The 15,888-nt window shown below is 34.3% G+C and overlaps 3 protein-coding genes across 3 annotated transcripts; 1 reads left to right on the plus strand and 2 right to left on the minus strand.

The window, feature by feature from the left end:
• Positions 1-586: 586 nt before the first annotated feature.
• LOC143911906 (uncharacterized) lies at positions 587-2,531 on the minus strand. Its single transcript, XM_077430999.1, has 2 exons — positions 2,379-2,531; positions 587-2,078 (listed from the first exon to the last, which is right to left on the minus strand). Exon 2 carries the CDS (start codon positions 2,073-2,075, stop codon positions 1,398-1,400), a length of 678 nt encoding a protein of 225 aa, XP_077287125.1. The 5' UTR covers positions 2,076-2,078; positions 2,379-2,531; the 3' UTR covers positions 587-1,397.
• Positions 2,532-3,621: 1,090 nt separating this feature from the next.
• Positions 3,622-5,230, plus strand: LOC143911908 (zinc finger and BTB domain-containing protein 41-like). Its single transcript, XM_077431001.1, has 2 exons — positions 3,622-3,818; positions 3,895-5,230. Exons 1-2 carry the CDS (start codon positions 3,687-3,689, stop codon positions 4,972-4,974), a joined length of 1,212 nt encoding a protein of 403 aa, XP_077287127.1. The 5' UTR covers positions 3,622-3,686; the 3' UTR covers positions 4,975-5,230.
• On the minus strand, positions 5,053-10,905 carry Tbc1d15-17 (TBC1 domain family member 15/17). The gene is made up of 9 exons (XM_077431000.1): positions 10,750-10,905; positions 7,967-8,153; positions 7,449-7,802; positions 7,243-7,366; positions 7,071-7,167; positions 6,573-6,989; positions 6,301-6,488; positions 6,093-6,219; positions 5,053-6,019 (listed from the first exon to the last, which is right to left on the minus strand). Exons 1-9 carry the CDS (start codon positions 10,786-10,788, stop codon positions 5,723-5,725), a joined length of 1,830 nt encoding a protein of 609 aa, XP_077287126.1. The 5' UTR covers positions 10,789-10,905; the 3' UTR covers positions 5,053-5,722.
• Between the last annotated feature and the right edge of the window lie 4,983 nt (positions 10,906-15,888).

Consider the following 15,888-nt stretch of genomic DNA (forward strand, 5'->3'; position numbering starts at 1 on the left):
GACCATAGCAAATGACAGTAGAACCTATGTGGATTATCCGGATTGTTCAAAAAAAACACAAATTTTACTGCTTTGCATGTAAATTGAAATTACTTTTAAATGTTTACATTCGTGATGACATAACAGGAGCATGAGCTTAAATGCATAACATAAAATACTCAAAGAACATTTGTTTCTTGAAAATTTGATCGTGATTTAAATATCTATTTTTAATATTACCAATATGGAAAAGAAAACGTGTTGTAGTTTCATTAAAAGACAAATAAGATATAATAAATATCTTAAAAATCAGTGTCTCAGGACGTTTGTTGTCAAATAAATATGGTGTTAGAACGTTAACGATCTCGGATATAAAAAGAGTGTAAAAATTATCAAGTTTACTGATTCTTTAATGACAGAAGATGGAGGCTCAGAGCGTAAGGTTATGAAAAAATCTGGAAATGAAAAAGTCGAAGAGTGTATTTTTATGTGGTTCATTCAAAGACGATCGTCTGGACAGCCAATATTTGGTCTATTATTGTGTGAAAAGTATTCGTGATTTGGCAGCTTCAAAAAAAACAGCTAACTTTAAGCAAAAATCCATAATTGAATTTCTCAATAAAGAATAATTTAATATTGATCTTCATGTTATTATATACGGAAATTTTGACAAATAAAAATTATTCAAACTGAATGTACACGTCTTTCCCTGTCAATTGTGATTTTTTCGACTATCCGAACTACCTTCATCCCCTTCTACTGTAATAGTAAAATATCACCTCAAAAACACAAGCATTTGTATGCTATATAATTTGTATATTCAATGCCACACCTTCACAGTTGTGTTATAATCAAGCCCGCCGAGAGTTGTGTTATAATCCCGGGGCGTGGAAAAATAGTTTCGGGCTCTATAACAAACTAAAAAAAAGATCTTATAGATATATTTTTAATATGCGAAAAATCTATCAGAACTCTTAGAAAAATACTCATCTGTTGAATGCTATTTTTTAAAATAATTGAAAAATAAAGTATGGTGTAAAGGTATGATTTTACATGGGTATAAAGAATGCGCGGATCGAAAAGTAATAAGCATTTAGCATTTAATAAATATATGTATTTTTATGCAGAATAATATAAAACATCAATATCGGTTAGTCGAACGTCCTGACACAGGCCCCTCGAGTAGTCCGGGCCCTGAAACTTTACCCCAGCTTCCCCCCGCCTCTCGTTGGCCCTGGTTATAATACAACTTTAGTACGAATGTAATATTATAATATTGGGGAAAATGGTTGAAAAAAAACTATATGATCTAAGGAAAATCAGATTTTTGTCTTAATTTTAATAAGCATATTATGAAATATGTAGTGTAACTTACGATACATGATGTTTCATACAAAATAGTTATAAACAGCTGATTATTATAAAACAAGAGGTATGTTCGGCCAGTGTACGGGATTGTTGGAGTCTACGTACTGATCGAAATTCAGTTGTAAACTTGTCTCTAGGCCTATTATTTTATCAGCAGATGACCCGTACAATGATTTCATTTCGGTGAATCTCTTTTTGTCGAAAGGTTCTTCGGGGGGTGCTGTTTTCGATGCTTCAATTTTATCTTGAAGGCTTTTCTTTTCCTGATCTCGTTGCAACCTGTGTTCAGCGCTCTTTTGTAAAAATGCTAACATTTCCTCGCTTAGTACAATATCATAATTTTCAGATTCTTCTTCATCATTGCATATTTCGACCCGCTTTTTGATATGTTGATTTTGGTGTTTGCGGACTCGATCATTTGAAGCGGGGAAATTACCTTTATTCTTATACAAATCTCTAATGATAGAATGCAAGACTTTGTTTTCATATGAAAGCGCTGTTGCCTTTGACTTCCAGTAAGCTATTTGGTGTTGGTACTGCCATGATATTATTCCATTGAACGAGTTACTCCAAAATGCTGCTGCGCTATCAAAATTTTGAGACTCGCACTGAGATTGCGGTGTTGACTGAGAATTTCTTTTACGGTTGGCAGCTTTTCTTCTCTTTCTTACTTGGCGTTGTCGCTTTTTATGTCGATGAGTCTTAGGCACTGACGTTGACTGTTCCATTTTCTATAAAAAAAGTATACAACACATTTTAAATAATCAAAGATTTGTTTATAATAAAAATTATCACAACAAACATAAGTATCATATTATAAACAAACTGATCTTAATACAAATGTAAAGGAAAAAAAAAGATATGAAAAGTTTATGTTGAAATTATAGAATTAGGTTATAATGTACATTAACAAGCTAAATAAAAGCTTTTAAAAACGTATTTAATTAGAGAGGACGCATATGTACACATACTATGTTAAGGAGGATTTAAAAATGAAAAGTAGGGTTATTTGAATACAATTATATTCTTACTCTGATTCCAAAAATATAATAATCAAAAGAAACAATCCAATAATCAACTATACAACTGACAGCTGCGTCCCGCTAAAGATTTGGCCAAAACAGCCATGTTTATTACAATATAATTTCGGAATCTTTTGTGATGATTTTTATGTCAATAAAAAGGCTTTTGAATGATATACATTTACAAATACACTGCAGTTACATTAATGGCCTCTAGGTGCCGCAAACAATTTTGGTCAAGTTATTGACGTTATCGAACAATATTGAAAAAAATCAAAAATGCATTTCCCAAATAATTTTATTATACATACCTATATATCATGTCTGTGAGTTTCACATATGTTCTGGTGGAGGCCAGTATTGCCGAGATAATCTCTTCAAATGGATCTTATAAGTAGGTATGTATAATAAAATTTATGGAAAATATGTATTCGATTTTTATCGATGTAGCGTCAATCACTAAGAGCGAATTGTGACTTAACTTTTACTGCTAACGACTAGTCTCTAATTTTATTGAAATTTAATAATCCCTCAATCAAAAATCACGAATTTAAATTACATTATAAATAAAATCATTGAATTGCAGGTATTTTGATGTGTTGTGGCCGAAACCGATTGTTTCCTCCGTCTCATACTTACTTATTTTTATTCTCGTGTTTTTTATTAGATTTATTTGTTTGTGTATGAAATTCATACACATACAATATTAATGTACTTACCTTTTATTTATACCTACATATTTAATTATCAATAATACAATAAATTTGGATACATGTCAATGATTTATAGTATTTTTTTGAATTTGAGTTTATTAAAATCATTCAAGTTGAAGTCAAAGTTTGGAGTCGAATAATTATAAGATAAAGTCGGAGTCGGTAAATTTTGAACCGACTCCAAAGCCTTGCTAATTAGGATAAGTATATTACTCGATGCTCGGATGCATCTTGTTAACCAATAAGTACTCGGATGCATCTTGTTAACCAATAAGTAACCAATAAGTACCAGGAAAGAAATTCGATATTGGAAAGATACACTAAAAAAGTATAAAAAATTTACATAAGAGAAATATTATTTAAAAGTGTATATATTTCTACAGTAAATTGGCTGATAACTAACTTTCATCTATATTTCTATAAATTGCGCTATATCAGTAGGCACAAAGCTACAAAATAATAAATTCGACTTCAATACATTTTTTTTAAATTATGGCTGTGTATTGGTACGCTAAGGCAATTTTAGTTTGACACAAGTTATCAGACAGGTGTCTTTTTGTTTGGTAACAGTTTACATTTTATTTTCGTCATTGCGTAATTAGAAATGAACTTAAGTAAAGTTTGTCGGTGTTGCTTAAGAGAAAACGAACAAACAAAAAGTCTATTTGATCGCTTAGAATTCAATTCTCAAAATGATTTAATTTCAAACGTTCTTTATGATTGTTTTAGTTTTGAGGTCAATTTTGTTTATTATTTTTACTATTGAATTGTTTTCTTTACACTTTAATCATATTCGCTAATTTTTTTTGTAGTCAATGGAGAACGATGGTTTTCCTCAAAATATATGCATGCCCTGCATTAACCACTTACAGGATGCACACTCTTTCAAAACGATGATTCAGAACTCTTTAAACATATTAGAGCAACATGAAAATCACATATTCAAAATGACAAATAACGATCTTCCTACTGATTCTATTGACAACTGGGACAACAAAGCAATTATAACAATGTTAAAGATCGAACCTTCGAGTCCAAGCTTCAATAATGATACATTTAATCGTGAATTAGATACCAAAGAAGTAGAAATTACATACGAAGAAAATAGTGACTTTTTGACAAATACCAAATCAAATAAAACATTACTATATTGTACTGTATGTACTGCGAAATTCACCGATCGGAAAAATCTTCTCCAACACTGTAATACAAATCATGTGATAAAAAAGCGTCAGGGAAAATGCTGCGATTACTGCAATGATATGTATGATGATTACAGGTCGTTAATAGCGCATAGAAAGAAACACTTTACTCCGCACGTCTGTCAGTTATGCTGGAAAGGTTTCATAACAGAAGACGAGCTTAAAAATCACGAAGACGAGTGTGCTAGGCTTAAAAGTTCAATTGAAAATGAATCGTCCGATTCACACGATCCGCGGTCCAAGAAAAGGCAGTGTCACATCTGCGGGAAATCTTTCGCCGCTGACTATATCAAAATTCATATTCTGATTCACGGCGAGGGCAAATATAAATGCAAAATATGCGGTAAGAAATTCAAACAACCCACTAGTCTCAACTCACACATCAACTGGAATCACAAGAGAGAGAAAAAGTATTCGTGCAATTTGTGCGAAAGTACTTTTATTACTTCCGGTGCAAGACGTTCGCACATCAGATACAAGCACTTGAAAGAAAAGAATTGTATTTGCGGTGCTTGCGGCAAGAACTTTTTCTCATCGTCTGAACTTCGAAGGCATTTACTTACACACACGGGTAAAAAGAACTTCACTTGTAAATTATGCGATAAGGCATATGTAACTCAATATGCGTTCAAAATTCATTTAAAAGTTCACGAAAAAAGTAATGCCATGTCTAATTTACAACGAGCTTGAAATTGTCGATGGAGTTTAGTGACTTATACTAACTTAAAACATACATATGTACATAATATTAATAAAATACATTGATATATTTAATAATATATTTTAAGAAACAGATTTTGCAGTTTGGGTGCTTATATATATTTTTTTATTTAATCATAATATTGAATATAAAAATGTTAACAATGTAAAGATGTTCTATTTCAAATTTTGTTCATAAATACGATAAATATTACTGTATATTATATTAATTGTTAATAAAACATTCAATAAAACGTTCAAATTTAACACATTCCAAAACTTTAATGCCTCCATTTGTAACTATCATATAATATTTATCACATTACGAGATTGCAACTCTACGGTAATATAATACAATGCGTGCAAAACTTTCATTAATAAACGGCTAATCAATGGTTGTGAATGTAATGTACTAAAAAAATGTGAAAAACCTCTTCAAAACAGAAATCAATATTTTATCATGATCGTAACAAAAGTTATAAAAGCAGTCTTCTATATGTATATATTTAAGTATTAATTTTAGAAAATGATTCTTATAAAAATTGCGAATATTATATAAATATAATATGTGTACTTCACAATAATGTAGAAAAATATTTGAATCACTTTTTCATTAAAAAAAATATAAAATAGCTACCGGTTTTTTTTTTTAGCAATATTCACAAGGCATTCATTAATTGAAAATCCATATAGTTGGCTTATTTTTTTATATCGATATAAAATTCACTATTTAATGTTTTTAAAGAAAGCTCAAGTCGATAGATCTTTGATATGCGACTTCTTCTTTATCTGCTTTAAAGCGAATTCCGTTCGAAGTTGACACACTCGCGTCTGATCCATTCTCTTTTACGCCATTTTGTACAGGTGACGAAATTTCTTCATCTTTTGCCGGTTGATTGACGATGACTTCTTCCAAACCCAATATACGTCGGATCTCATTGGTTAAGTGTGGCGCTGACACAATCTGGTGATATATTGCTTCAGCTTTGCTCAAAACGTGGTCAAGGTTGATGTGCATTGAAAGATCATTCACATGCTAAAAATGCAAATACAACATTGAATCTAAATATAAACACATCTACAAAAAACAAATTTGTGATTCGATTTACCTTGAGTATTTTCGCGAAACCGTATCCCCTTTCTTCAAACACGGTCTTTTCAGAATCGAGTATAGCCACACTGACTAGAAGATGAAAGTTCTTACAGGGTTTTCCCGTCCAAAGTACCTCCCATAACCTAAAAGCATCAATACGTATATGCGATCGACTTTCACAGCTAATTTTCACGACAAATATTGGAATTGTGAAAGATTTTTACCTCATTGTGTCGTGCAGAGATAGTTCTCTTTTAAATAATACTAAAAGCCATCTGAAACAGAAGTACATATTTGCGGAACTTTGTTCTCTGAGATAATTGGCTAACTTTGGACAAACAAAATTGGTTAAGTCGTACAGCTGCTGAAGTTGTAATTTCATTCCAGCTTGATCTATATCAAAATTTGTGTGCTGAAATAACAAAAATTTATCATATGGTCATATTCTCACTTACATTATTTAAAACTTGACTTTAACAAGTACTACAATAATTACCACTTTGTCCATAAATCCGACAAAACACCAGAACGCATCAACTTCGTCTTTCAATACGAACAAAATGGGAGACAAGAGATCGCTCATGCCCTGAACGTACCCCAAGTCAAAATTGTACATCACAAAAGTCATGAGTATATCATTGAGAGTATCTATATTCGGATTATCATCTCCAGCATAAAAATCAAACGTCCTGTCAGTCCGATCAACGTCCTTTTTAACGAGACTTTTCCGTTCGTGGAAATCAGTAAATCGATTTTCTTGCATCGGTGTGATAGATTTCCATTGGGTTTTCATTGTGTAGTATTCTGACGATTTTTGATGACGCAGAACTTTTCGCTCTTCGTCAGTCGTGTTCCAAGGAAAATAATTGAGCAAATATTTCCAAACTTCACTCCTAAGTGTATGTTCAACACCCTGTAGATAAAACAAATAGTAAAAAAAAATGTATACTTGTAGAAAAGCTAATAAATAACTAGCATGTAAAATAATATATACCCCTTTAAAAATAATTTCTTTTACGATTTCTACTTCACTAATGCTACCCGTATCATCTCGGAACACAATTAATTGATTTTCCAATAAAGGTATTCCTCTGAAATGACAGTAAGTATTGTATTAAAATAATTTTAGGAATAGCATTTAAATAACTAAATATAAAATATAGTACCTTAAAATTTCAGGCCGAGGAGACAGCTCGAATTCGTCTAAGCTCCAATTACCGACTTCGACGTTATCAGAATCCATGCTGTTAAGAGACGACTTTTCAGCTGCTTCTTCAGCACTGAAAATTCCTGGCGAAACAATACATATGATATATATGCAATTTTTTACTATATATACTGTGCGTGCAATCGATTAGTAAGCCGTAGGAACCTAATTTGGCACCAGCTTTCCATATAGTATCCACAGGAGCTATGGCGATGTTTCTGACGAAACTACGCAGTCCGTAACTCGAACTAGGATCATAGAAGAAGTCATCGAGATCTGCCAGACTTCCGTTGGTTGTGGGTTTCAAGTTGGGAGTCACGATATGAACGGCGTTCTTGTGAACTTTCAATATCTCACAGTGAATATTTATGTTGCGCGAAAATGTATCAGCATTTCCATGCGGAAAATAGAAGGTGGCTGAACCGATGCCTTTCTTCCCAGTCAGCGTAATTATTTTGTGCAACGTTGTGATTTTGTCGATATTCTCCAATAAAAATCGGTGATTGCTCAAAGTAGTCACTGAAATTAAAACACCCTTCGATTAGATATGAGTCGGCCTGAAAATTTTTAATACATAGACCTTGTTTTTCTACCTACTGTACTATAATACAAGATCCAATCATTGAATACTGCTGAGTTTATGCTTAAAGTGGAGATTATAGACAAAAAGAAGTCCAACTTACGTCTAGTATTGACGACAGTCCATTCCTGTTCTTGCAACGAATCGATCAGTACAAAGTCTTTTGGCTTCCAATCGATGGATATTTTGTGGTGAGGATATTCGACGATGGAGAGAGTGCCGGTGCATCCGATGTAGAGAGATTTGGCCGTTATCGATTTGAGGATTACACCGTCTTGTATGTATAAAAGCTGAAAATGCATACACAAGATAAGTATAGTGCAATCAATAATCAAAAATGTATACTGCGCAGTTTGCACTGTACGATAGCTTTTGATTATGATGTTTTGTAGGTAGTTTGAATTAACAAAATTAATAACAAATAATAATGAAAGAACGGGTGAAAAACAAATATAGACGTTTTTAAGTACAGTGAGCGACAAAAAAAGTACACCCATCCGAATTTCTATGTATTTTTATTTTATTACTTTATATCGCCAGCAATATAGCTCGGTGGTAGCGTTAATGCTAAACACCGAGTTGAAGTTGACCTTGATTGAAGAGAATTTATCCCGAGTATTTCTGCAGTGCTGCTGGTCAGACTTGGATATTTGTCACTCTAAGTCTATCGTTTCTTATCAGAGTTTGCCAATTATCCGATTTCATGGTTGAAACGGTTCCTCATTAAATTGACAAAACCATTCTACCTACTACATATTTGAATATGATTTCAAATTTAAAATTCATAAACTTTTATATGTACAAGATTAATACCATAGGTGTCGCTCAGGGGAAACCCATAAGGACATTGTGGGGAAATATGCAGAGTACTTATAATTATCTTCTCGATGTGAAAATGTCTTAAATCATCTGGATAATATAATTAAAAAAGACGGAATAAAACCAATGTATTTATTTGCAAAATGGACAAAAAACTAAGGAAACCATGTTGGCAGCTCTTCGGTCGTTTTCAACTTATTCTGAGGCAATCTTGTAAAATTTGGAAATGAATAATTATTAATTAATAATTTAACGTAATATTTCGTAATCAATCTTTATTTTTTTCATGACTGCCTCAATTATTCTAGATATGGACTCACATAATTAAAAAAAAAAATCTGGAATGATCATTCTCATTCCTTGCCCATGCTGCCATTATTCTATTTTTAAATACCTAAAGACTTTAATGATGTTAAAATTTCAGCGTCCTTCTGTATGGGACAGAAGCACAGACCCCGGCAGATGCAATATGTAAAAAACTGCAGGCCTTTCGGATGTAGGATGCTGAAAATCTCATGAGAAACATGTCCGAGTGCTCTAATATGGAAAGGTTCAAATTAGAGTATCTTAGACATGTGATGCGGAACCAGAAATACGATCTACTGCGCCTAATAGTCGATCCAGGGAAAGATCGCAGGCCAACGCAGTTAAGGCTAGCGAAAAAATAATGATTGAAGAATATTCAGCAGGTCTCAGGTTTCAGCACCCGAGCAATATTAGAGCAGCCGTCAAGTTGCCAACGTTCTAGGAGGACATGGCATGTGAAGAAGAAATTTCTGAAATGTTTTCGGTTTAAAGGATCCTTCTTTTTTGCAAAACCGTCTGTAAATTCTTGATAATATTCAGGTTAGACTGTTTCTGGGCCGAGTGAGGGATTTTACATCAAAGCGATTTGATAACTTATAGAACGTGCGGAATCGTCCTGAAATATTGGTTCAGCGGTTAATTCTTTGAGTCCTTCGATTGTGCACTGCAATCGTGGACCTTTGGACGAATTCTACCACCTCCTTTCTGTGTCCTATTACACACTCTCATATCACAACATACGTGGAATGCTTCACTGTTAATGAAATGCAGATTTCATGATAACGTTCTCGACATCTAAGGCAAACTATGGTCTTCCTAACTGAGCCAATCAAGTTAAATTTTATCTCATCAGAGAGTAACATCATGTACCAGTTATCTGGTGTCAATTTTTTGTTTATATTTGTCTCATTCTAGTCTTTTTTTTTCATTGGAGTCATTGTACTCTAGTTTCAACGCCTTGAATCCAAGTTTATTGAGTTCTCTTTGAATCGTATGGGTATCTTCTAATGTGGACGATAAAGTGTAGACTTCGTCCCTAATTCTAAATGCAGTAGACAATCAAATAGTTTCCGGATATTGGTGCCCTCGTTAATTGTCCGGCTTCATACGGTGAGAAGACATCTCATCGATGCTATGCTATTGCCAAGAAAATTTACATTAAACTAAATGACGAATTGACCATCAGCTTTGTGCATACTGATAAAAATAGTATATAGAATATTTAAAACAAAAAAATGGTTGGGATAGTTCATTGTTTACGGCAGATAGAAAGGTTTGATTTGCGTTATTTGTCCAAAGTCTACATGCAAATTTTTTTTGTCCCATTCTAGTCGAAAACTTGTAAGTTTTATATTATAATTATAAGTTACGACACTGTGGTGTACAAATTTTTAAAGATTGATAAATGAACAAACAAGTAAAAATTGCATGTGTGTGTGTGTGTGTGTGTGTGTGTGTTATTTTGAACAACAGTCAACAAGTGATAAGTGCGGTTCTATTATAACGATTGCTCAATATAGCCAAACTCACAACATTAGTCACGAAAGGGCAAAAACATTAGTCATGAGCGATAAGAAAGCGGTGATTGAAATATCAATCACGGTGTGTTCGAGCGGTTTAACGAGCTGTGGCGTAAAGTTGTATGGAGAGAGGTCGTCCTTTGTATGGTGCGCCATGTGTATGTAAGTGACGTCATGACTTTGACAGGAGAGTGGGCGGGTGCGGGTGCGGGTGGGGGTGGGTGGGGGCAGAGTCACTCACCCGTTCAGGCTCTCCGAGGGGGGCAGAGTCGCCCTCCATGGTGGCCTCGAAGTCGCGGAAACGACGAAGATCGCTCGAGATCGACGACGACAACAACACCCACTCCTGTCAACACCGAGTACACGATGCGACTGAACAATCATGTAAACACGCTCTAACACCACTTTTTACGACCTACTACCGCTACCATAATATTTACGTATTTGCGATGGTTTGGTGGTAAACGGACTACTTGTCATATGTGAACCAGTCACAGGACAACCGTTCGTTCTAGATCGGTCACACGCGATCACCCGTCACACTAAAACTGGTCACAAGAAAACTGGCTACACCCTAAAATCGGTCACGAGAAAACAGGTTGACTGATTTTAGTGTGTGACCAGTTTTATCGTGACCAGTTTTAGTGTGACGGGTGATCACGTGTGACCGATCTAGAGCGACCGGTTGTCTTGTGACCGGTTCACATTTGACTAGTAATCACCGAACCGGTTTGGTGGGTATTCCGCAAAGAGGGATCTCGCGCCAGAGAGATGTAATAAGTAGTCACCGGAGCCTGAGGGGGCCGGGTATTGTTCAAAGGTTGTAAATGCATTGTTAAAGGTTTGCCGAACAATAGATAGCACTGTGACTATCCTACCTCTAGTAATAAGAATAGAGGGGCCCTTACAAATAATTGTTGTCAATTTTACGCGGTACGTCTCTATAAATACGCTACGTCGCACGGAATACAATCAGGTTTGGTGCATCCGCTCTAAAATCGTCAGACAAACGAACGACAGATTAACAGAACGGCAGCTTTAAACGTAATTCTCGTTTTCTCGAATGATAGATTGCACATCAGATGACGAGTAACCTTTCGATGTGCACAGATGCAATTATTAAAATGGTAATTATTAAAATTGAGTTGGATCTTTCTGGCGAGTTTAATAAGGCAAGATTCGGAACTTATTTATAGCAGCCGTCCGTTAACCTGTTGTTCAATTTGTCTGTCGATTTTAGAGCGGATGCATGGTATCCAATACAATCGGATCAATTTACTTATTTTATTTTATTTTAGAAAATCAATTAATCAAGCACACTCGTCTAACAGATTACTCCAAAGCGACGAGTGTGTAAAAAAATTTTTCCCATGTTGTTTATTGTGTGTTTTTGAATGTATTGTGCAGTTTTTTTTACCGATGCTTGCCCATCTTGCGAGTAATATAAACAAACAGAGAAGTTTCTATCGGACATACGTCGAGCACCAAGCGTCAAATACGATTGATGCTAAAATTATTTAGATCTGTCCGTGGACAGAATGTCACTTGACAACAATATAACACATAAAGCCACTTCTATTAATATTACATTTTTTTGTCTCGCGCACATTACTAAAATCTCGATCACGGAACATCCAACATGGCACCCAAAAACTCCATCAATCGAAAGCAAACTTAATTGTGCTAACGAGAACTTGAGTGCCAGATGATCCGCGATCGAGATTTTAGTGACGTGTGCGAGATCGCTTTTTGCGAAATAATCCGTTTACCATTGAGGCCGTCGACACCAACAATATTACTTGTGGTTACAAAACAACCTGTGGTTGCTATTTGGGAACTGGATAAGGAAAATATTGTAAGTAATATTGTTGGTGTCGACGGCCCCATTTGCGATAGACGTTGTGCAATTGTGATATAATCGTGTCGTTTGAAATTCGATTGAATGGGAAATGGTTGTTTTTGGGTAAAATAAATGCTGAACGGTTGGAAATGGGGAACAATAACTGAGGTTACTTTCGGAATATGAATTTGAAAGATGAATGTTCAAGGTAAGAGAAATAGGGTTGTCTACAGTTGCGGATCAAGTAAATGGGGCGCCTCAGGCGCATTTGAAATTTGAGGCCCCCACTACAGTAAAAAATGCTATTGTCGTTTTTTACCATGCCTTTCAGTATGAACATACATATAGCCAGCAGTATGGCTCGGTGTGTTGCGTTTATGTTTTGCACCGAGAGATTACTGGGTTCGATCCCGTGCTAATATTTAATACTGTTGGTTAGACTTGAATATTTATGACTCCAAGTCGATCGTTTCTTCATTGTTGAAAAGGTTCATCAAATTAGCAAAAATCATCCTACCCGCTGTCAGAAATATCTGAATTTGATTTATATACAGTATGTAAAAATTTATGTACAAGTCTAACTCCATAGATGTCTCAATGGGATAATTAATTGTTAATTTCGTGGTCTTCATCCTCTCGAAATACAGTGATTTATGTAATAAAAATGAAGCAATGTTTGTAATTAATTGTTTAGGAAGGCCCATTGGCAGTGGCGTAGCTACCGCGCCCGCAGACCCCGCAATGCGGGGGGGTAGCCGAGGCTTGGGGGGCGCCGCAAAGCGGCGTGCCTTTTTTAGAGATTTTTTAATTTGTTCTGTAATTTCTTTGCAATAATTTTTTTAAAAACCTCTGTTGTTTTTAACCTATTTGCATCTCTTTTTATTGTATTTACATATAGCTGACAATTCTCTCTTTTTCTTGTATGTATTTTTGTTAAAATAACGTGTAAAAACAATAAAATAAAATAATATGAGGCGTAAAAACCAATAAAATTTACAAATTTATAAATTTTTAGCTGTCAACATTAACAGATGGGAAGTTTTTAAGGAAAATTCATCATCAGTTACTTTAAACAGATTGTGCACTGCTGGTTGGTCGTCCAGATTAATGAACTTAGATATATATGTAGGTACATATATGTACAGATGTTTTAAAATTTCTTACAGAAATAATTTTAAAAAGTAAAAGAAATGATGAACAATCAGAAGAAAAGTGACTAAAAAAGAAAATGGAAAGTTTCGAATTTATTCTCTTACTCGTGCTTCTTGAAAAATTCTTCGGTTTCTCAACTTTGTTTCAAATTTCCTTCAATCAAAAAACGCTGATGTTATCAGTGCTCAGTCTATGATTAGAAATGCATATTGCGAGATCAGTAATTTTATAAATAGATTTGAAGGATTCGTAACAATTTCAACAATATTAGGGTTGAAGCCAAAATTGAATCTAAAAGCATCATCAACTTAGTCATGATATACGATTCCAGGATCCATTAAAAGAAATTTTGAACAATTTTTAATGCGGCACTAAACGTAAGCTAAGTGCAAATGGAAGGTTCGTATCACGTTATTTAAGCATTGTTTCAAAGTTCGCTTTCCTGCAAATCAATTATCAGATGAAGATTTACATATACATATGTATATGTATATCGTGAAGCTATGTCTCTAGCCAATTAATATGTCAATGATTTTGACAAATCATTGCCTAATCAGGTACTTGATTTCCGTTCGTGCTTAAAAGAAAATAAACCTTGTAAAAATAAAGAACACAACGTGTTCATAATTTGGCAAAGCTCTTCATTTGTAATTTTTATAATTTAAATTCGTCATTTAAATCATCTTGTTCCTCACGCTTCCGGTAACTGTAGCCACTACGGAGCGCTCGTTCACAAGTTGAAACTTATTAAAAATTACTTAAGGTCAACTATGTCACAACATCGATTCAAAGTATTAGCAATGATTGGTATTAAATTTTAACAAAATAGTCGTGTTTGCCGATGAGTCCAGAAAAAAGTTTTTCTACGTAAAAAAGGTATGAATTATTAATTTGGAAAGCTATTTTGCTGTAAGGAAATAATATGAATATATGAGAGGGGGGGGGGGGGGGCGCCTTAAAATATTTTGCGGGGGGGCGTCTGGAATTCACGCTACGCCACTGCCCATTGGGGTCTACCTGTCAGGCCTTCCTGGTATATATACTCGTACATACATATATCTACGAGTATGTAAAAAATAAAAATATGGTTTTTCATTAGGATTTTACAAAACCATATTTTTTTATTTATTTACTATATGTACTTGATACACTAAAGGCGAAATCAGACAGCGGTGAATGTGGCACGTGTTTTTTGTTAGATAGTTTTAAACATAGAGAAAAAATGTAGCGTTCATGGGACGTGTGCATGGGATAGTCCTTTCAAAACGACACATTCGACCTATGTCGTTGAAATTGTATGGTAGTATTTATCCTTGCTTGACAGTGATCTATACCAAAACGACCCTTTGGACCATTTTCGGTAAAATTGTATCCTTGCTTGACAGTGATCGATCACTGTCAAGCAAGGATACAATTTTACTAATGAAAGAGGTGGAATCATATTCGCATAATATTCGCTAGCAAAGGCCTATTTCGGGGGCCCCAAGCACGCGCTTATTTTCAATGTACATATCATAAACCGCCGTTGGTTGTCTATGATAATGTCGTTGATCACTAGGATTTTTAAGCTAAAAATCTAAAATAAACGAAATCTTTATGCCCTCAATGGTATTTACGTTCATTACTAACTGATAACAATACATTATTTTTATCGCTTGTGAGAAGCATGCTGGAGAATAATGCGATTGTGTGGAATCGGCATGAAGCAAATTACTCTCTAATGATTGAGAAAGTGCAAAAAGCATTTCTTCGTTTCTTATATAGGAAGGTGTAAGGTGTATTACCCATATACCCTACTCCTTTCTTTTTGGGCATTCTTGGGTATAATTCCCTTGAAACTTCCCATTAATTCGTTTTGTTCTCCAGGTTCAAAGTAGTAATACGTCACGCCCGTCGTTGCTGGAACAATTGCATATTTAAGTTTGAGACGTTCTCATCTTTCTGAAATTTTTAGATCATTGTAGCGCATTAGAGACTCCTGTAATGCCACAATGGTCCAAACTTAAATTTAAATAAATACATCTTATTAATTGTTATTAATTTAATCCTAACAGTTAACAATATTGTATTGTTTCTCCTATCGAAAATGTCATTGACGAGGGAATTTATAAAATACAAACCTAATGTTTAGGTTTTAGTAATATACATATGTACATACACAAACTTGTTTAAAATGTGTGTCAAAATTTGTAATCCGATGATCGAAATGTGTGTTGAAATCTGATGCCAATAGTACATATGTATATGTATGTACACATTCTTTCAATAATGCCATATAATTATGCTGACCATACGTCCTTTATTTAAGAGGACAGTCTTTTATTCACTGCTTTGTCCTAACGACTATCGCTAAAATTATTAACGCCGAAATATTTAAAGACGCAATTT

Source organism: Arctopsyche grandis, chromosome 5, assembly GCF_051622035.1.
Source record: "Arctopsyche grandis isolate Sample6627 chromosome 5, ASM5162203v2, whole genome shotgun sequence".
In the NCBI taxonomy this organism is placed as follows: Eukaryota; Metazoa; Arthropoda; class Insecta; order Trichoptera; family Hydropsychidae; genus Arctopsyche; species Arctopsyche grandis.

What these genes read in the sequence shown, in the direction of transcription:
- LOC143911908 (XM_077431001.1), top strand. Translation starts at nt 3,687, where the DNA reads ATGAACTTAAGTAAAGTTTGTCGGTGTTGCTTAAGAGAAAACGAACAA. An exon ending in ATGATTGTTTTAGTTTTGAG is followed by an intron (nt 3,819 to 3,894) that starts GTCAATTTTGTT and finishes TTTTTTTTGTAG; the next exon opens with TCAATGGAGAACGATGGTTT.
- LOC143911906 (XM_077430999.1), bottom strand. Translation starts at nt 2,075, where the DNA reads ATGGAACAGTCAACGTCAGTGCCTAAGACTCATCGACATAAAAAGCGA.
- Tbc1d15-17 (XM_077431000.1), bottom strand. Translation starts at nt 10,788, where the DNA reads ATGGAGGGCGACTCTGCCCCCCTCGGAGAGCCTGAACGG. An exon ending in TCGGATTTATGGACAAAGTG is followed by an intron (nt 6,489 to 6,572) that starts GTAATTATTGTA and finishes TTGTTATTTCAG; the next exon opens with CACACAAATTTTGATATAGA. An exon ending in TCTCTGCACGACACAATGAG is followed by an intron (nt 6,220 to 6,300) that starts GTAAAAATCTTT and finishes TGATGCTTTTAG; the next exon opens with GTTATGGGAGGTACTTTGGA.